Source organism: Nilaparvata lugens, chromosome 5 (assembly GCF_014356525.2).
Source record: "Nilaparvata lugens isolate BPH chromosome 5, ASM1435652v1, whole genome shotgun sequence".
Lineage (NCBI taxonomy): Eukaryota > Metazoa > Arthropoda > Insecta > Hemiptera > Delphacidae > Nilaparvata > Nilaparvata lugens.
In genome coordinates, this window is record NC_052508.1 from 2,773,640 (window position 1) to 2,795,667 (window position 22,028).

At 33.1% G+C, this 22,028-nt stretch overlaps 1 protein-coding gene across 1 annotated transcript; it reads left to right on the forward strand.

Annotated features, from left to right (window-relative positions):
* Positions 1-154: 154 nt before the first annotated feature.
* Positions 155-21,961, forward strand: LOC111057471 (dnaJ homolog subfamily C member 10). Its single transcript, XM_039429699.1, has 13 exons — positions 155-367; positions 4,715-4,874; positions 5,470-5,686; positions 7,046-7,257; positions 9,719-9,934; positions 11,689-11,907; positions 12,700-12,826; positions 14,171-14,389; positions 16,655-16,933; positions 17,730-17,866; positions 19,052-19,191; positions 19,670-19,874; positions 20,566-21,961. Exons 1-13 carry the CDS (start codon positions 360-362, stop codon positions 20,791-20,793), a joined length of 2,367 nt encoding a protein of 788 aa, XP_039285633.1. The 5' UTR covers positions 155-359; the 3' UTR covers positions 20,794-21,961.
* Positions 21,962-22,028: the final 67 nt, after the last annotated feature.

A 22,028-nucleotide genomic window follows, 5' to 3' on the forward strand; every position in this document is an offset into this window, starting at 1 on the left:
AAAATCATTGTTTGATATAAAAAATATATATTCATCTTATTGATGAAAAGCATTGATCGATTATCGCTAGATTCATCATCAATAAATTACAAGACTGTTAAGTTGGTGACAATGACTCAGACGAAAAATAAACAGATGTTTTCTTTTGAAGGTTATGTTCAGTTTGCAAATCGAAAATTTGAGTTCACTAGCTTGCGCCACTGCTTGCGCTTGCGAGGTTCCGTTCTTCACTTTTCAGATTTCTATCTCCGGTCCCGTCAACAAAGAATTGTGTTGCAGGCATGTGTGGGAGTATGAAAAGGATATCATTATGAATTTGAACAGTTTTTTATCTCTCCAGGATACTACTCTGTAGCATAATGAAGATGTGAGTGTGACTTATACTTGATAAAATTATTTTGTTTTCAATGTTTCGCATAATATTTATCAGGTTTTAGATGTTTTACTTCCAGCTACTCTCCAATTCACCTAATATTCTATGATTTAGCCCAAAATAAATGTTGAACATTATTAACTTGAGTATTTTTATTCTGAATACAACGTAAATTGTAAAATAGTTAAAAATTGAGTGTTGAACAATGAGTATTTAAGGCATAGTTTACTTCTAAATACATATTTTACTTCTAATTATTTCTTTGAAAGTGATCATTAACAAATAGTTTGTAATGGAAAGCTTTGTTTTGGAACTTTGCTTCGAAGCTCGTTTTGGCAGTTATACAACATGCATTAAGGATTATCTTGAGGCAGAATTTCAGGGAACATTGCAAACCACTCAAAATAAAATACTCACTTTATCGTATGAAAACTATAATTCTTGCAACTGGACAGAATCGTGCACTCCTTAGTGTTGCATAATTGCAACATCAGAGGTCGAACAAATATTGACCTTACACAACATACGGTACGGGTTCCATAAATTCAAGCACACCCCTACTTATGTTGGCTCGCGCTATTTCAACATCCTGCCAAAGGACCTCAAATCAATGATACACTCTTACCTATCCACACTTCCTGAAACAGTACTTCTTGAGGAGACTATATTATACCGTGGCTGAATTTGTATACAAACCAAAATATGTGTTTATTATTAACTGACAAAAATAATAGAATAAGTGTTGAAAAATCACGGCTTGAGCATGATATTGAATAAGGGAATTAAACTGGAACTATCCTGTAAACATTTTTTATTTTTCCAATGAAAGGATGCTTTTAAATTTGTTAAACCTATTTTATTCAGAACTGATTCAATTTTGGAAAATAAATATCTCCCCATAAAGCTTGCAAATTATTATATTAACTGTGTTATTATTATTCAATGTTTAAAAAAATATTTCTCACAAACGTTTTTAATTATTATGAGTTTGCGGTTATAGTGTTTGTCATTAGATAAATGTTTCAACGAAAGAATAAAGACGAGAACACATTCCAACATCGGAGAATAGAGTCCACCTGAAAATTATGATGTTCTGCTCCTGAAGAGAAAAAACATGAGGATAATGACCTTCTCAGACTTAAGGGATCATTGCCGGCCTCTCTTCAGGAGTCTTGAAATCCTCACTGTGTACAACCAGTATGTACTGCTCTCAGTGATGTACATAAAGGAAAACCCGGATCTGCTTCACAGAAGAGGTGATATACATCAATACAATACCAGACATGCTGCCTCATTGGAGTTACCTCCAATACCATCAGACTGGCTGGAACTTGCAACAACATTCCAATACAAGCTATAAAATTCCCAAGGAGAATTCACCAAACCCCAAAACAGAAAATGAATACCTGACTAAACTTGGATATTTACTTCATAAATACACAGCTAAACATTATAGATTGGTGATACTTGGAGATACTAATATTAACATACTAAACACTGACAAACAAAACTACAAAGATCTGAGAAACATGCTCACACAGCATGGATGCTCTATATACGAAATACCGGCTACAAGAATAACAAAATCATCAATGACAAGCATTGATGGTTGCTACCACAACCTGTCAACTCATCTTATCAAATGCACAGCTTACTCCAACCAAATATCAGATCATCATGCACTGTTCTGTGCAATCCACTCAACTTCCAATACCAAATCTTCAATGTATAGATATTCCAGAAATTACTCACTACATAACCTAAAATCATTGAAATCGGAATTAGCACAAATAAGCTGGAGTACAATAACTGAATCTGCACAGGTTGAATCAAAGTATAACAATTTCACTAAAATACTGCGACTTACACACAGACTTGATCGCATAATGCCTAGAGAGCCCAAGAAAATCAGTAACTTTCAAAAAACAACATTCTGGGATAACAACACCATTATTTTAAAAAGAAGACTAGGCAATGCTCAAAATAGATACATGCTTACTGGATCTGCAACAGACAAGGAACACTACAACAATCTGAAAAAGCTATATGATTTGGATGTAATGAATAAAAAAGGACACATTTGAAAAGTAAAGTAGAACACTCTAATAATAGAACGCTAACATTGTGGAGAGTAATAAATAATGAAAGAAACAACCAATGTACAGGAAAACCTTTGCTTGATAACAGATAAAAAGAAAATAACAGACCCCTACCTACTTTTTAAACACATACTTCACCCAGAAAAACACTACTACAGCCAACGAAATACCTTACAACCCAGAAAATGAATTTGATATACCAGCACTCTGCGAATTCAGGAAAATTACTAAAGAAGAACTGGACCATCTACTTGCAAGACTCAAATTCAACAACTCTGCTGGCCACGATGACATCACGGGCAAAATTCTAAAGTACTGTGGGGAAGAACTAACTACGCCACTACTGGACATAGTAAATTCGTGTATGGAACAGGCTGCATTCCCAAAAAAACCTCAAAATCGCCAAGATCTACCCAAAATTTAAAGGTGGAAATAAAAATGATGCAAAGCATTATAGACCAATTGCTAATCTTCCAGTGACATCTAAGATCATAGAACGGGCAATATACAATCAACTGATGACTCACCTGGAAAGCAACAAATTACTGACTGTGAGACAACATGGATTCAGGAGGGGTCTTACACTACTACAGCTATATCAGAACTATGCAACGACATAAATAGCATATGGGAAACGCACAAAACAGCCACTGGACTCTTCATAGATCTACAAAAAGCATTCGACTCCATAGACTGGAACATCTTAAAATTAAAAAAGTTGAGAATTGAGGGTAAGGCACTTCAATGGATCGAGAACTACCTATCAGAAAGACTACAGTATGTGGAGATTGACCACCATAACAACAATTTCACCACTACCTACAAATCTTCGCTTCGCCCAGTGACCAGAGGTGTACCCCAGGGATCCATACTGGGCCCTCTACTCTTCCTGGTGTACATAAATGATTTTCCAAAGGAACTACAGAGTGAGATAAAATGCATCTTATTTGCGGATGAAACCACAATACTTATCCCATCTGAGAAGACCACACCAATAACAAATATAATCGAAGCGGCAATAGAGGAAGTAACCACAATATACAATAGACTACAACTAACTATGAACAAAAACAAAACAGTCCACCTCAAATTCACACTACAGGAAATGGCGCAGCAACAGAACATATAGATGATAACATAATGACAAAAAGCTCCACAAAATTCCTTGGCATACTAATAGACAGCCACCTGACATGGCAGCACCATTTAGACCACCTTAGTAAGAAATTATCCTCAGCAGCCTATGTGATCCGAAGAATACGGCACATCTCTGATGAAGGCACTGCCTTTATTGCGTATCACTCACTATTCGCATCGCACCTTCGTTATGGCTTTGCGGCTAGGGGTTCAACAACACAAACAAACCTTGAAAGTATACTGAGAATTCAGAAAAGATCGATAAGAACGGTACTAGGAGTGGATAGGATTGAGCACTGCAGAGACCTATTCAAGAGCAGCAAAATTCTGACAGTCATATACTCTACATTTTGGAATCAATAGTGCAAGCAAGGAACACAAATCCCACACTAAGATCGGATCTTCACAGCTACAACCTGCGAAACCAACACAACCTAAATCTGCCTCAAAACCGACTAAGAAAATATAGTAGATCCCCAACATATGCAGGGTCTTTTTTCTACAACTTGCTACCTGAAAACCTGAAATCAATCACAGGAAATAGAGTTTTCGTAAAACAGCTCAGAGGATATTTGACTGACCGGCCATACTACTACATAAATGAATATGTAGATGAACATACCTACATACACAGAACATAATCCTTAAAATATGACGACTCCTGCAGCCACAGGACTGCTGGGAAGTCGGATAAAGTAAAAGAGATACAAGGCAAACCAAACTACAGGTTCTACGCAATTGTAATGAGCAAAATTATTGAAAGACCACTCTACTCGTTGGGGGAATTGAGGGAGGAGTCCCTTTTTGCATATCCAGCACCTCCTCAACATGAATAGCTATCCAGTTTTTCTAAATGTGTGGCGACAAAAGGTTTTTTTGACACTACCTATCTGGAGACCCCAGTCCTTGGCAACGACTTGAAGTATTCAAGTATGACGATCCTGATCCAAGGACCGTGGCAAACACACCGGAAGTAAGAAGTGAGAAAGAAAATTGAAGTCATATTTCACTTCCAAATAGTCTCTCTGTCGTTATATTATTTAAATAATTTAGGATTATTAATTATATAGGTTATAATTATATATTATGTTTTTTTATGTTTAAGGGATATACGATTATTATTTATACTTTTTTGCGTAAGTTATTCTTCGCAAAAATCTGATGATTATTACGAGCTTCTTGGTGTGACTCGTGATGCAGACAATAAAGAAATTAGAAAAGCATTTAAGAGACTGGCGGTGACTCTTCATCCTGATAAGAAAAAGGTAAATAATTTTTGTAATTTTTAACTACAGTTTTTATCTGGATCATAACTAAATTTTAGAATCTATACTCTTGATAGTAAAGATTCATTCAAGTTATGATGATTTTGTAAAATGTAGTATGTAGCATCATTTAGCTAATTTATTTTACTGTTCCAATTAAACTGTTTCATGATGAGGTCAAAAAGTGATTACACGATTACACAGTCAAATTCACAAAAATAAGTTTGTTTAAAACCAGACTCGAGTTTCAACGCCATAGGCTACTTAGCATCATCTTCAATCGAAACATGGAGAAGTTCCACAACATTCCTGAAGACAGTGTAAATTGTAGAAATTGTTTCAATCGAAATCGATTTCAGTTTCATGTGGTTTCTCATGTTTTTCAAGTTGAACCATATATGTGTATACACACATATTCTACGTGGGGTTTCACACCAAAGCTGGACCGGGCCGGCCCAGCTTTGATGTGAAATACGCATACGAGTCAGTGCAAGCAGATCTGATTTTCAAAAAATATTTTTAATTTCATTACATTGTATTTTCATAAATATGAATTAAGCTGTTCCAATATCTTGTACGTTACAATCATTTCCAGGATGACCCTAAAGCTCACGACGTTTTCGTTAAACTGACGAGAGCTTACGAAGTTTTAAAAGATCCATCACAAAGGAAAAATTATGACTTATACGGAGATGAAAAGACTGACTACAGTAGACAAAATAATCAATATCACAGTTACACTTACTATAGAGATCATTTTGGAATTTATGACGATGATCCAGAAATAATTACACTGAACAAAGCTGATTTTGGTGAGTAAATAACTAAATTAATAGATAAAAAAGTATATATATTTCAATCAATCATACTCTTTATAATTGTATTATAATGTATTAAAGATTAATCAATTCTAAATCAAATGATAATTTTTGTATTTATTCCTAAGTTGAATTAATAATTCAGTTTTATAGTTTTATTAAATTCCTTTGTTGAGTGAAGAAGTCTTTATCTTGAAGATTATTAAATAAGCAAGATCATTATGGCTTCATCTGCTGTGGCTATGAGTTTTAATCCTTCAAAAGCTTAAATTTCCTTTATTTAATATTGAAGGATTATTACCTTCATTTTATATAAAATGAAAACCTCATTTTTTCTTATCCTCTACGTAAATTAAAATTTTGGCTTTTTCAATTTTTATTGGATTTTCACGTTCACAGCTTTACTTACATGTAGGACGTATTAATTTCCAATAATAAATTGCATTATTTCTGTGTTGGAACCCTCCCTCAATCCAAAACAAGTAGTCAAGTTTTTTTTGCTGAGGGTGATGACCACATGAGCCTCTAGGCTTGTGCGTGGGTAATGAGGCGGATGATAATGAGAGATGAATGGATCTACAGTTTTAGGTGGGTTCCGAACCACCGGAAAGTGATTTTACAACTCGTATTCAGAGGAGTTGTCTCAAGCGGTCACCCTTTCAACGGGAGTAGCAGGCGCATGATTCTTAACTTATGTAAGCGATAACTTATCAGCGCGACCACTATAGTGAGGTCCACGTTATAATGGCAGTGTTTAATATTAGCAAATGTATTGCTTTCCTTGTCTATCATCCAACAAAGCGGATAGCGCTATCCCTTTCTCGCTTTGCTCTGTTGCCAGATCGTCTTTTAACAATGTAGAAATAATAATTGATAAAAAATATATCTTAATTATGAAATTATTGAAAAATATAATTTCTTGCTTAATAAATAAAATATAATTCATTATTTTGAACGAGAATGAACAGTTCATATTTCATCAATAAACCTGTATCAGTTACCGTCTCTAGAAGGCATTGAGAAGACAGAGGATCGGCAACGTTTTTCTCCTATCTCTCTCCACTGCAATTGTAACGTGGACCTCACTATAGTCAAATCGTTCCCAAGTATTTTAACCCCATGAAATTAAGTAGTTTTGAAATATGTGAGCAAAATCTTTGCAATAGAGGTTACTGCTCTATAATGAGATTTTCTTTAAACTGTCATAAACCCTCATAATATAACATACATTTTTCTTATGAAACCAATGATGATATTTTAAGTGAATCTCACTGTATCTAATTCTTCACATATCAGAATTTATCCCCATATATGAAGTGACTAATTTACTTGATTCCCTTCCGATATTTGCAGAAGCGAACGTGATAGGCTCCTCGCTGCAGTGGTTCGTGAACTTCTACTCGCCGTTGTGCTCGCACTGCCACGAGTTGGCGCCGACGTGGCGGGCACTCGCCAAGCAGCTCAAGGGCGTCGTCATGTTCGCCGCCGTCAACTGCGAGGACGACTGGGCTCTCTGTCGCCAGCAGAACATCCGCTCCTATCCGTCCCTCATGTTCTATCCAAAGGTAAAACTATGGGCAGGGTTCCGAGCTCGGCATTTAGCTAAGTTCTAGACTAACTGGCTTTAAACTCTGAAGTCAGAAAATTGGCTTTCCCAGTCAGAGCGTTAACGTAGTCGAGGACTTGAATAGACTCTGGAGTTTAGAGATCGCGTTAGACCCTGGAGTTCATAATTTCGCTTTCTGAGTGAAGGGCTTATAAGTCCAGGACTTGAATTAGATTCTCGACTCTTTCCGAGTCAAGGATTTATCAAAAATCGTTAAGTCCAGGACTTGTGTCACGCTGTTTCAGCTTGATTTTAAACCCTCGACTGGGGTAGGGTTTAAATTCAAGTTCTAGACTTAACTGAGCAAACACAATTCAGTTATTGTTTTAGAGTAGATAAAAAGCCAAATAGATGTCATGGAACACCTAAATTTATTTGGATTAGTCCATCTAAATTCAAAATTTATAGTTTGCAAGTTCATTTTGGAATAAAATTGTCAGAATTATGCCTAAAAAACTAACCTTGTTTTACGACTGTGACATAACATAAATATGTTCAAGAAAAATGATACAGGGATTGCCTTGGAATTTATATTCCAATCTGAATGTTATTAATCAATGTAATATTCAACATAATGATGATGATAATAATAATAATAATAATATAATAATAATAATAATAATAATAATAATAATATAACAATAATACATTATTATTCCAGTTTTTTTTTTCAAAACAAATACGTTTTCAAACTCAATAGCCTAATGAAATTTTTATTCCAAAATCACTGGCTAGGATCAATGATCAATAATAGCATAACGTAAAATGAAATGTTTATTCATTCACCTTTCAAAGGTTTTGCTTTGAATAGCCCTACAAAGAAATCGAAACGTATTTTTACAAAATAGTTTGGAGAGCATGCTCATATAAATTATCCCGCTGCAATCTGCTGTTTCCCTTTTGCTATAATGCCGATAATACAACAGCAAAATATTGTGAATTTCCCTCATGTTTACTGCGTTAAAGTCCTGGACTCAAATAAGTCGAGAACTTAATAGACCCTGGAGTTTAGAAGATAAAATCGTGACTCAGAAAGTCAATTTAGACCCGAGCGCTTATTTTAGTCCTGGACTCTGTAAGTCCAGAACATATAGAGCCCGAGCTCGGAAACCGGCCCTTAATGTCTCTCTATAGTGAGAACGTTGACCTGTTGTGTTATCTGTTATCACTCTTCCTGATTGCGATTAATGGTCCTGACGGAGATTATGTAACCATTAGTAGTTCACCACAGATTTTACTTAGCAAACCAAAGATTATGCAATTTATTGTTAATTTTGGTTTTTAGGAAGGTTTTAAAGTATCAATGTATGCTTTCCGCCAAAATCCACAAGCGTCATGATACCTTGGCGATTGTATATATCGCACCTTTCTCGTGTTGAAATTAATGATGAAACTTTCACGGAATTTGGATTTCAACTAGTAGTAGGCATCAATATCGTTCATTTTTTCCAGCACTACTCTACAAAAATTTAAGAAACAAACTAGACTAATGAGCTAGGTAGGATTCTATCGAATATTGAGATCTATTTATCTTTTTTTATGATTCGATGCATTTTCAGTCCATATAGCGCGACCAATCCATTATTTTGATTTCAATGATATTTTAATTTCAATCCATTATTTTTCATGTTGATGTAGAATTATGAAACGAATGACCATGTAATAGTGACTACTTTCTAGTTGAAGAGAAAAAATATCCATAAATTATTTATTATTTTTCGTTCAGTTATCAGTCATATTCAAGAAAATGTATAGGAAATATACAGTAAACTAAACCTTTCTCCCAAGTATTAGACATTCATAAAAAATCGTATGCTAATAAAATCAAGCATGCAGCATATTCTCATCTGACAAAATGAGGCATTCCACTTTTAGCATGCATTATTAGACAGTAATTGAAGCGTTAGATTTCAATGACCATCGCTTTAAAACATAAAATATTTTTTTTCATGGTGTAATTGAGTTTCTTAATTATGTATTTTATTAAAGTTGATATCCATTGAGAACTAATAACAGTTATTCAATTTCTCAAAAGATTACTTCGTAAATTCAGCTTCAAGTGTGACTTTTATTTATTAGAGTAGAATGACCCTTCTGCTAGTCTTGAAATTTTGTTTAGCTTCTGTCCATTCATTTATCATTTGTTTTCTACTCATTCAAATAGGCTACTTGAGTTTATGCCATTTTGACAAAAAGTGTAGTTTTTTCTATAGAAGTCTTGATTCTATTCCATGAATCAATTTTTTTCAACTATTATTTCAGCCTTGGAGCAATGTAGAGTGAGTTCATTCAAGTTTTGAAATTTTATCCATTCAACTGATCATGACGTGTTAGCAATAGCCTAAAACAAATTCATGGAGCCATTTGAAAATTGATTGTTCTTGATTTGAAGTACTTCATTTGCATAACGATTTTTACAGGGTGAAAGGTATCAAGGCTCGAGGACTGAGGAGAAACTATTCAGATACATATTGAACAAAGTGAAAGTGGATGTAACTTATGTCAGTGGCGGAGGAGATTGGGACCTGATCATGAATGACGAGAAACAAAGTTCATGGATCCTATTGCTGTGTAATAGTGATGAACTCCCAAAATGTCCTGTGGACGATGATCGAACTAAAATTGCTGGTGTTTTGGTAAGTTTGTCGTTTTATTCATAAAGAACTGGATTCGTAGTTATAATTTACATTAATTTGAACTTCATTATAGAACAAACAATCGTCTTTAATATTATGCTATTATAGAATAGTTATTTGTCATAATTGAAATTCTGGGATTATGATAAATTACAATGCTCATCATGCTTACAATGCGTTATTAACGAAGGTGTTATAAGTTAGTTAAGATGAATGAAAGTGTTTCTTTCCATTTTTATATTGTTCAGAAGTTAAAAATATAAGGAATTCCAGAGTACTTGTGAGATCAAATTTAAAGATTTCTGCATATTTCCACATTATTTTTTATTATGACTGTCTATTTCAATTTTTTTCATGGGCGAATTAAGCTGTCTAATTCAGTGGTGGCTGCTTCTTAATATTGAAAATGAATGGACTTACTGTCTCCTGCAGATTCTTTATATTATTTATATTCTCAAGTCTTGATTGATCAATATTTTGCTACCAACTTTTTTAAACGTGTTTGAATGTAATTACAATTTTTTTGCAAAAAATTAACGTATTTAAATGTTTAGGAACCGTATTAATTAAACTTATCTAAACGTATTTAAATGTAATAATAGTTTTTTTACAATAATAATTATAATAATATCTACTCTATTATTTTTTAATCTTGTACAGGCTACATATTTATTGGAACAAAAAAATTATGTTGAATTTTGGTAATAGAATTTAATATAATAAAAAATATAATATTTTACTTTTTTCTATTTGTAGTTTCACTCTTTGTCAGTCTATATTTGCATACCATGCTAAGATAAACACGATTATCTTGAAAACAGAACCCATTGAGAAACTAATTTTCGCTATCAGTAGAAATTTGTGTTTGAAATGTAGCGTGAAACCAATTCCACTACAGTTTTAATTAACATACTACTGCTTTGGCCCTATCTACTTTTTGATTGCGTCTTCATGTAAAAAATCTGTTGGAATGGAAAATAATACTGCAATGACTTTTCAAAAGCAGAGAAATTCCTATCTTTATCAAGCAATTATATCAAATAACCAAAATTTCAATACCAAATTATAAAGAATCAATTCTATAGACTTATTACATACAATTATCAATTCCATAGACTTATTACATACAATAACAAGCACATACAATTATCGCATTATGAGAAGAGATTTCACTGTAAAATCTATCAATTGATTATACATTTTTAATATAATGCCCAAAATTATCGTGAATGCCAATTTAAACTAGAAAAAAAAAATTGAAATCTCTGAATTATTATTTTCATCTTTATGAAGGCTTCATTAGGCCTTGATTTGATATTCTCAATTGCATATCAATTTTAAATTTCCGTCTATTAGCTCATTGGTCCAATTCTGTCAAGAAAATAGAGAAATTTCTCCCCTAGAAAATCTAATAAATTGATATAGTATTAAGTAAAATTATGTAAAAAGATTTACATATTATGTCCAATTTAGTCTGTACAAGGTACATTGCATGTATGAATAAAGAGATTGATTGAATGCAAATTAAAGAAATCGTTTCTTTTAATCGTAGAATTGTGTTACAATCTTACGAATAGCCTATATTTATTTGAGATTTTTGAAAAAAAACGATTAAAATTTTAGAAATTGAATTGATTTCTGTTTCTATATAAGAATTTCCTCAGAGAGATATTTCCAAGATAGGCTACTTAGTACCTAGCACTATTTGTTATTATCATAGTTCAATCGGGTAATGTTCTCATGTTGTGTTACAGGCTGGCTTGGTAGGTATAGCGGTGGTTGATTGTAAGAAATTGGCGCAATGTGCATCGCTGACAGGCAACACGGATTCAAGTGTTGTATTTTGGCAGCGGGTGTCGGCCTCGTGGTCTGCTCGCAGCGTCAGAAGCGATCTGTCCAATGCTCAGGATGTCCTCAAAGAAGTCTTAGATTTCCTGCCAGACTTGGTTCAACTTGACCATGAATCTTTCAAGGTAAAACAATAGTCTTCAAAGATTTACTGTAGAAAATTTCTGTGTTATTTTGCCTAAACTAATTCTAAAATACCAATGTATTCCCTTATAAAACTTGCTCTTTTGGGGAAGTAGTTCCTAATATTTGATTTTGTACATTAATTTCATTATTGCAGTGTATATTGTATAGTTTAATTCATTTTGTAATTTATTATAAATAAATACATGAAAAAATGTGTGTGTGGGTGTGTCTGTGTGTACCAATATATGTATTGAGTTGAGCGAGTATGTATGGGTTGAGTGAAAGATAGAGATCAATGTCCCAACTTCGCCTGCAGCAAGTGTAATTTTTGTAAAGTTACAATAAAGCATATTTATCTGTGATCCTTTTAACAATGTCTGACCATTTCAACAATCTACTATGTTTTTATACTCTCAATTCCAGCTGTAAATTACTAGAACTTGAGTGCTTCCCGAGTATTGGTGTTCATCCTCAGCACACTAACTGTGGACACATTAAACTGTCGGCCCTTGCTGAAGTATAACAGTCGTGATACTCATTGACGACTCAAATTATTATATATTCGGGCTGAATGGGATCTGCCCGTGACGCCATACAAACAAAAAGCTACATGAATATATTAATTTATTACTTTTAGCTACAAATTTGTCTGGAAAAAAAATATCAATAACCGTTCCAGATCTCATCATGAATTTGTATTATAACTAAGTGAATGATTCTCTGAGAATGGAGTATGTACCAGAACCTAATACTATTTTCATAAATTGAGAGTTTGTTGGTTTCTTTTGCAGACTATGGTCACAGATCTAGAGCAAGGATCTAGTCTGTCATGGTTGGTTTACTTTCACATTGGAGCTGTCACAGATTTCGATATGGAAGTGAAGAAGCTCTCAGCAATGCTGCCTACGATGCGAGTTGGTGGGTATCATCAATTATTCCACCATTCCATCTCCCAAGATTCCAAGTTATAGCCTACTATTTTCTCATATTTTCCTGATATTCTCTCAGTTCACTAAATGAGACAAACAATGTGAATTATTTCCGGAAAATGTTATATATTACTAAGCGATAATATTTTTAATCTCTGAAATAGTGGGTGGGTTTGTGATTTTGTATTCAAATTTTTCAAATAAGTGCAATATTTCTCAAGTTTATTATTTATTGTGATACATTTTGTGATTCATTTGAAGTTTATGTCAACCTTCAACATTCAAAATCTTCAAATCATTATTCCTGGACCAAAAATCAAGTGACGAAGCAGTGTGTGATATCATAACCTCAACATTTGGACAACAATAAATTTTTATCAAAATTTTTGGAGAGAAATATTACAGGCTCAGCCTAGTTTTTCCTTCAATGTCATAATTATATTATGATTAAAGTATTTTGTACAATAAATGAATAAATATTTTTTGGCCTTAGATTGAAACATTATACATTAGGCTTATCTGAATAGCATATAATTTTAGAAATAAAGCAACAGTCTTCATCTGATCTGATTATATCCTTAATATATAATATGAATTAATTTTTCGATTAGAAGTTCCTCATATAATTAAGTAAAACTTGAAAGTTGCTATATATGAGCGAAAGTGTATTATTTAATTGGCTTCTGTCAATAAATTGTAGAATATGATCTTCTGGAAACATCACCTGGTTTATTTCATACTCTAAAATTCACGTCATTTCTAAGCGAAGCCCACATAAGTTCAGTTTATGGGATTTTGTGTTGACCAGTTCAGATTCCAAACCTTGCTCTATCAAACCATAGAGAAACAATAGCATAAGTAGATATCCCATGGTATAGGGCGTTTATGTCGCAACTTTTACTGTTATCTCAAGCTGATAGTCCACGTAGTTATTTCCTGTGAAGCTATATAACGCTGGTAGTCTCTCATATTGTGCCGTTCATACACTCCTACCCGGTCAAAACAGTAAAAATCGACAATAATCGGCTAGAGATAACAGTAGAAGTTGCGACATAAACGCCCTATACCATGGGATATCTACTTACGCTATTGTTTCTCTATGATCAAACCTACATAATCGTCGTAAGCCCCATTTATTGGACTACAACCCTATATTTTTGTTTAATGAGGATCAAAATTTCCTGTATACTGTACTTTTTATAATGAATATACACATATTATAAGAATTCATTATTATCTATATCACAAAAGTTTATATTTCATTTGCCGGTAGTGCCATTTTTTTAATTTAGAATATTTATTTTACTAAATAAATGAATTTGAATTTGATCAGGTCGCGTGAACTGTGGCCGATCAGCTGATGTGTGTGTGGGCATGCACATATCGCACTACCCGAGCTTCGTGGTGTTCAAGCGTGGTGGCGGCCACGAGTTCTATCACGGCCAGGTCACCACACACAGTGTTGCCAACTTTGCCAAGGAGAGTGCGGCGGCCACCAACCTAAGAACCATTTCGCAAACCGACTTCTCCAACTTGATCAATGGCCAAGATGGTAACTTTTCAAATTATTTCATTATTGATAAAACTATGTTGAGATTCTTCAAAATTTTCAGCTTTTCAGTCAAGCTATTCAGACTACTCAGTTCATTTTACATAAAAAATATATAAATATCATTATAATTCTGAGTGGAATTATTATAATGTTGTTTTATGTTATCAGCTTACTACTGAAATTCCAACATTAAACAACTTCACAGTCTTTTAAATATCCGAATTATCAACCCATTATTTTACTTAGTTTATAAAATCCTCAATATCGTTTTGTTGGTGAACAAAATTATTGTAGATGAAGTTAATCCTTTCTATATCATATTTTCGACACTTTTGTATTATTGATTCTCATCTAATTTACTCAATGACAAATAAGAAACAGACTTAGTCCAGACACCTCTTCTGGTTTCTTGTTTAATATATTCAGTCCAAATGGATCTACGTATTTTATTCTGAAATCCTGAACGATTTGACTCTAAAAACAAGATCAATAATTGTCATTATAGTCTTACCGCCTCTCAAACATCATGAGTAGGACAGCTATCTATTTATTTATCCATTCATTACTTGATTTACTATTTATCTGTCTTCTAAATTTATTTCAGACCTACTCAAGGAAACCCATTTTTGAAATTCGATGGATATTCTCTTGATTCATTCTTTTTGGGTGTAAGTTGTAAATATAGTAGTACATAATAACAAACATTACTGTGATTGTCTGTATTCGACAAAAATTGAAAATCTTCAATTCATTGAGTGTTGCTTACATTTTGTGGCTTGTTTTGAAATAATGTACGGTAATTTGTTAGTCACAAATCCATAATAACAGTTTGTAACAACCATTCATCATCTTGTAACTAGTAACTCATCCTTAAACAGTAATTTCCCTTTGTAATCAATAATTAACATTTTTTATTACTCTTGGAGGATCTATGCCTAGAAAAACTATTGTTCGTGGCTATTGAATGAATGTATATTATATTCCCTCAGCTCTATCAATTTCTATTGATTATTTGTGCAATATTGTAATGAAAGTCGCGTTTTCAACACTGCAAAGTGAACTGAACTTGAATTGAACTTGAGACCATTTACACTAGAAACCCGTCTAAGTGGAATGTTTGTTTTTATATGAACCAGTACCGTAGCTCAATTTCCTGTACCCAGTCTTTACTCCATTAAGATTGTAACATGTTACATGTACAGGTGCTTTCTGATATTGTTGATTGTTGATGTTTTGTATAATGGTGAAGGTAAAATTTTTATAGCTATCAATGTTGAATAAAATATGCTTGTACGAGTATCATCATCATTTGAAATTGTCTCCACCTCTTATTTATAATAAAGTGACAATAATTAATTCATTGTTGATAATATAGTTTATAGTTGCTATAAAAACGTAATTCTTGATAATATTTTTAATAGTGACCGTAACTGTGATGAAACTTCAGATATCTGGATAAATATTAAATAGCTTGATATCAAATCTAATATCTGGAGTCAAAACACAATAATTGATGACCACAAATAATAATGATCTGATTGAATTACAGTGGTCAGGTTATTTATTTATTTGATTGGCGTCATCCATACACTGTTAAATTTAATAGACTTACGTTCAGCGGAGAATGTATCCTCTCAAAATTGCTGATTCATCAATCAATTCATTGGAAAAATTTTTACAGTATTGGGTCCTGCTAAACCCTTAGGTTTATCAGCAGGTGCCATTTAAAAACATTATTATAGTTTATTATAGAACAAACTACAATTTTACTCGAATACATAAGATTGTACTTAATTATGAATTATTTTCAAACAATAAACATCAAGGAAAATAAAATAGTTGAGGAAGCAAAGAAATGATAATAAAATTAGAACCATGAATATAATTATGATGAATCGAGTTAAAAGAAGCAAAATAAAATAAAAACTTGGAGGATGGATGGGAAAAAGAAAGACAATGAATGATAAAAGAAAGAAGAAATTTCTACATAATAAGTAATCTGTTATTCGGTCGTTCAGACTAGCGGCAGTGATTTTACAACAAAACGACTATAAAATCAGCAAGTATTTAAATATAGATTGAAAAATGTGATATGTTAACTTATGTAGCTTGATTTGATGCAGGCCTGAAAAATGATCGGTATTGCGTTTACTTTCATTATTTTCCTTTTTTATTCACTGAATAGAAATTGTGTCGCTATTGTGTAATATCAACAACATTATATCTGTTTTCCCATTTAGCATTATTTATTTATTGGATTGGCAGGCAAAGGCCAGGCGTGGTTCATAGACTTCTACGCGCCTTGGTGCCCGCCCTGCCTGCGCCTGTTGCCCGAGCTTCGCAAGGCCAGCCGCCTGTTTGACGCCTCAGTCCGCTTCGGCACCGTCGATTGCACCGTTCATGCAGACCTGTGCAGGCGGCACAACATCAACTCCTACCCCACCACTGTGCTCTTCAACGCCACCCGGCCTGTGCAGATGTTCAGGGGTCGGCATGCCGCCAGCAGCATATCCGAGTTCCTCACCGAGATTGTCAATCCCAAGTGTGAGTAGGAATATTTTATTACAATAACCACTGATTTTCTAATCATCTACACCATTATTTTATTATAATAACAACTAATCATCTACACCAAATGTAAGAAAAAAATAAGGAGGTGCTCACATTAGATACCTTGTGCAAGTCAATTTACTAGTGAAAATAAGAACAAGAATATAAAAAATGAAAACGATGTTGGAAAAATATTATCTTGGGGTGCTCATATTATCATTAATTAGTAGTCGTTGAAAAATCGTAGAAAAATAGTAACATTAATATTAAGTGATTAATAACATTAATATAATATAGAAATTAGTAAGAGCGTGATTTTATCAACAAGAAAAAAAGAGATGGGTTAAAGTAAGATAATTCACACAATTGTAGTACAGTATATTAAAAATAGTTTACATAATCAAGTGATATGTGTGATTTGTTTGAGACAAGAATATTGAAAAGATGAAGAAAGTTATTTAATAACATGAATAATATAACATCACGCTTTTTCACGATCCTCAACGTTCCATCATGACGTTACTTTGTTACTTGACACATTATTCCCAAATTAATTTTTATCAGATGTACCTTCAATTGGAAAGGTGACCGCTTGAGCCAATTCCTCTGAATATGATTCATGAGTTGTAAAATCGCTTCCCGGTGGTTCGGAACCCTCCTAAAACTGTAGGTCCATTCATCTCTCATCGTCCGCCTCATTACCCACGCACAAGCCTAAAGTTCATGTGGACATCACCCTCAAAAATAAATAAAAAAAATCATTTATTAATATATTTTTCTTTGTTCACAGTACAAGACATTGACACAGAAGGATTCAAGAAATTCATAACAGAAAAACCCGAAAGTAAGATGTGGTTTGTGTCCTTTGTTACCGACACTTGTCAGAATTGCCAACAGCTGCATTATGAAATGAAGAAACTTGCACAGGTGACCAACAAACAACAATATTTTATTGATATATAGTATTTTATAATTTTTCGACCGAAAATGCTTCCAGTGTTTTAAAAATTAAGACTTTTGCAACTGCAAATACTAACAACAAAATAGCCCATAAACGCCTCTACACAGAGCAGTCAAGGTCGTCTGCACCGTTGTAGCACACGTCTGTGTGCTCATCTTCTTCTGTGTGCTATCTGCTCCTTCCACTTGCAAGTCCAAAATCTGATGTTCGAAGATTTTGGTTTTGACCACTTGAAGTTGAATCTCTCGGTTGGGTAGATCCTAACAATCTTGAGAAAGGATCTCAAAACCTCTGTTGAAAGCTATGTATCGTACACCCTACCTACCATACACTCAACACAGAAATTCACAGTTTTTGTTGAAATGACTATAATGATTCACGAATGACAGAGATAAAGATACTAAAATTAGTCCTATGGAAACGGATTTTTGTGGATCTTTATAATCCCAGGATAAAGCTATATCTTGCTGTTTAATGTACAACTCTAAAGCTGCGTTTACACCAAAGATATTAACAAACTGTTAATAACTTAATCCTTATAGATTCTATTAGATGAACATAAATTATCATACACATGATGAACATATGTGTTTGTCAAGTTCCGTTCAATCTAACAGAATCTATACGGATAAAGTTATCAACATTTTGTTAATAAGTTTGGTGTAAACCCAGCTTAAGAAGGGAATCTAGTCAGTCTGTCTAGATAAGACCTACTGCCAGCTCTGCTGCTAATCATGTTTGAGTATATTCTCGTTTGAAGTTTTGATTGTTGGTTGAAGTATTTTCATTTTAAAAATAAGCATAAGTTTAACAAAAGAGCATTAATTCAATCTATTATTATCTATTTTGGTGCTGATTTTGATACATAATTTATTAATGTATTTCGTTTTGTATTATTTCTGAATGAACTTTTAGGGCCTAGTCACATGAAGCGTTTTTGCACTGACGGCGGACGAGTCGGCAGCTCTCCGATTGGCTGATTATCAGCTGATTAGGTTGGCGTTCGGGAATCAGCTGATCATCAGCCAATCTGGGAGCTTCATTTGTTTTATACTGATGAAGAAAATATTTTGATTTGTTCAACCACCTACCTGTATTGTACTGTACCTCTTCTTAGTAAGCAATAAAGAATTTTTAACGATTTGTTTCAGCTGGTATCTGACTTCACATTCCTATCTATCGGTGAAGTGAACTGTGATACTGAGGTATCAGTCTGCAATGACAATAATATCAAGTTTTTCCCAACTCTACGCTTATATCCTTCGGGAAGTAAAGGCATTGATGGACTAGTGTAAGTATCTGTATCACTCTATTCTATTCATTTTGAGCCACATAATAATATTTTATAGATACTGTGTTTCCTAATTTTTTCCTTATTATTGTGTTTGATTATTCTTCGATACAACCCATTTTTATGATTTAACAAATAAATTTCAATTTTTGGAGCTACATTATGAAAATTGAGGTTCACTCTAAAACTTCTCACTTTCTTCTATGTAAACATTTGTTTATTATAGTAAGAAGTGACATAAAAGTTAAAAATATATGTTTTTTAAAGATCCATTAGTAGACGTACATAATGTGGAGAAACTGAAGATGCGCTAGTAGAATAAATAAAGTTTATTCAATTTGAAAGGAAAGACTTTAACCAATATTGAGTCTAGCACCAAAGATTGCCATTCATTATCATGGCAATCTGTTGTTCTCAATTCATTTAATAATGAATGTAAACTTCCCATAAAAGGACAAATTATCTATTATTTTTACAGGGAATATAATGGCGGCTATAGGAGGGACCACGCATCACTGAGGAGATGGTTATTCCACTTCTTACCTGACTACGTGGAGGAATTGAATCCGGAGCAATTTGATGACAACGTTATGAGGAAAGACGATTTTTGGCTAGTCGACTTCTACTCGCCATCGTGTGGACATTGCCATGTATTCGCGCCAGATTTTACTACAATTGCTTATGTATGTAGTTTTGATGGATTGTTTTAATTTTTTTAGCTAACTATGATTCTGATTGATTTTGGAATTGTTCAAAATTTTCTTCTCGACTAAGCATGGATACATGAATACTAATGAACTGACTAAAAGTAAAAACTCTAGCTGGAGATAGACCTTGCTTTATTTTGCCTGTGTTCTTGATGATATAATAAATAGGCCTCACACTCTTCTAGATAAATCTAACTTGTTCATAAGGCTCTATTATAGGTATACTAACTTCTCTATTGTTATTCTATATTTCTATCTACTCCTTCATATTGCATTAAAAATTTAATAAAATAATAAATAAATACTCTCTACCAAGAAATAATTCTAGGTTATATAATATTTTCAAGTGAATTTGTAACCTTTTAACCATTTGACCATATAAAGTCGACGAATGTTTTGAATAGAATGACTTCGTTATTTGTTGAGTTGGCAAAGTTTGAACAGTAATGTCTACTCTACCACTCAACCACGTCGTTATCAGCAAATACAAATTGAAAATATTTCGCCTGTAATTTAAGACATCTTTTCATTGCTCATTCAATTCATCAGTTCATTTAAATTAAGGTGCCATTTCATACATCACTTGAGCTTTGCTCATGACATGTGATTTCATGTGAAATATTGTTTAAATAAATATGAATACATATTTTGCATTTCGGTGTTTCAGAAAATGAAAGACAGAGTGAAGTGCGGCAAACTGGACTGCCAGAAGTACAGAAACTTCTGCTCGAGAATCGGAATACATGGTTACCCGACTGTCATGTGGTACGAGTCGAGTAACCGCAGGAATAAGGGCGTCGAGATTGCCACGCAGTCTATGAACTCCATAATCGAACTGGTTGAGAGCTACCTTGCAAAACCCGGCGGAGCTGGACTTCGTCATGATGAACTCTAAAAACAATAACTGTTACTTAATTGGCAGCCTGTGATCAAAATGTAATTTATACCAGTATCGGTAGAATTTAATGTCCTGATACATTTGCTAATCATTGTTGTCCAGGATGATTGAAGCTAAATTTGAAATTCAGCTGTCAATAAACATTGGAATATTCAAGTACTTTCCTATATTGTAGAACTGATTTTCAATCAATCATTATTTATTTTCCAAAACTAGATGATTTTCACTGTAGAACATAATATTTTAATATAATCTAAAACTCAAAGCATAAATAGAGCTAAACTTTGTCTCAGCTAAGATCAGATTAAATCTACATTAGAATTCTTCTGAGGTCTTAAAAATTCGACTTTCTTCAAATAATTTTGATATTTACTATTTTAACTTAATATTTTAACATACACTTCAACTGTCTTGTCTTGAATAATTAACATTTTTCTATGAATTTATTAAGAGTTCTAATTTATTAATCCAATATTTCTCTCTAATCATCATGTTTTGGTGTTATTAAGTGATAAGCAATTGTATCAGGCATTACACTGAGTGATTATTACAACTGATAAATTCTTTATTCTTGTCAGCATAATATTGCCAAATGATAAGTGAAGTAGTATGTAGTTTTGTTTAACTGATGGTCATATTGATCGAAATATTTAATGAAATTTAATAATAACATAATTTATTGAGAAAAGTAAACGTTCACTGCTTCCTATCCTATTGTAAAATACACTTCTGTCAGCATTCCTCACAAGTAACATACATATTTCCCATTCAACCAACGCTGACAGTTTGTCATGAATCTCTCTATTCTTAGCCTACTTTATAACCTAGTTTATAATCTTTTTCAAATATCAGTTGGATAAATTTATCGTCAAAATTGTGTTTTTTAGTTATTTATCGTCAAAAATGTGTTTTTTAGTTTGAAATGATAATGTTCAATAGAGGATAGACCTTATTGCACCAACTATTTCATCATACTGTCTATCAAATCATTGTGATGATGCAGGATTAATATTAACATTAGAATAACCGTAGTATTGATCTCATCTGGTGCAAAAACATGAAAGAAATGGTAAGAAATTTACACAGGAATTGTTAATAAATAAAATTTATTAATAATAATGATATTACAGCTATTCTAATTACATTTCCATACCAGAGTTGAAATTAAAAAAATAATTATTTACATAATTACTTGAAATGACTTTGAAGTCGGAACAATCTGTGAGAAAATA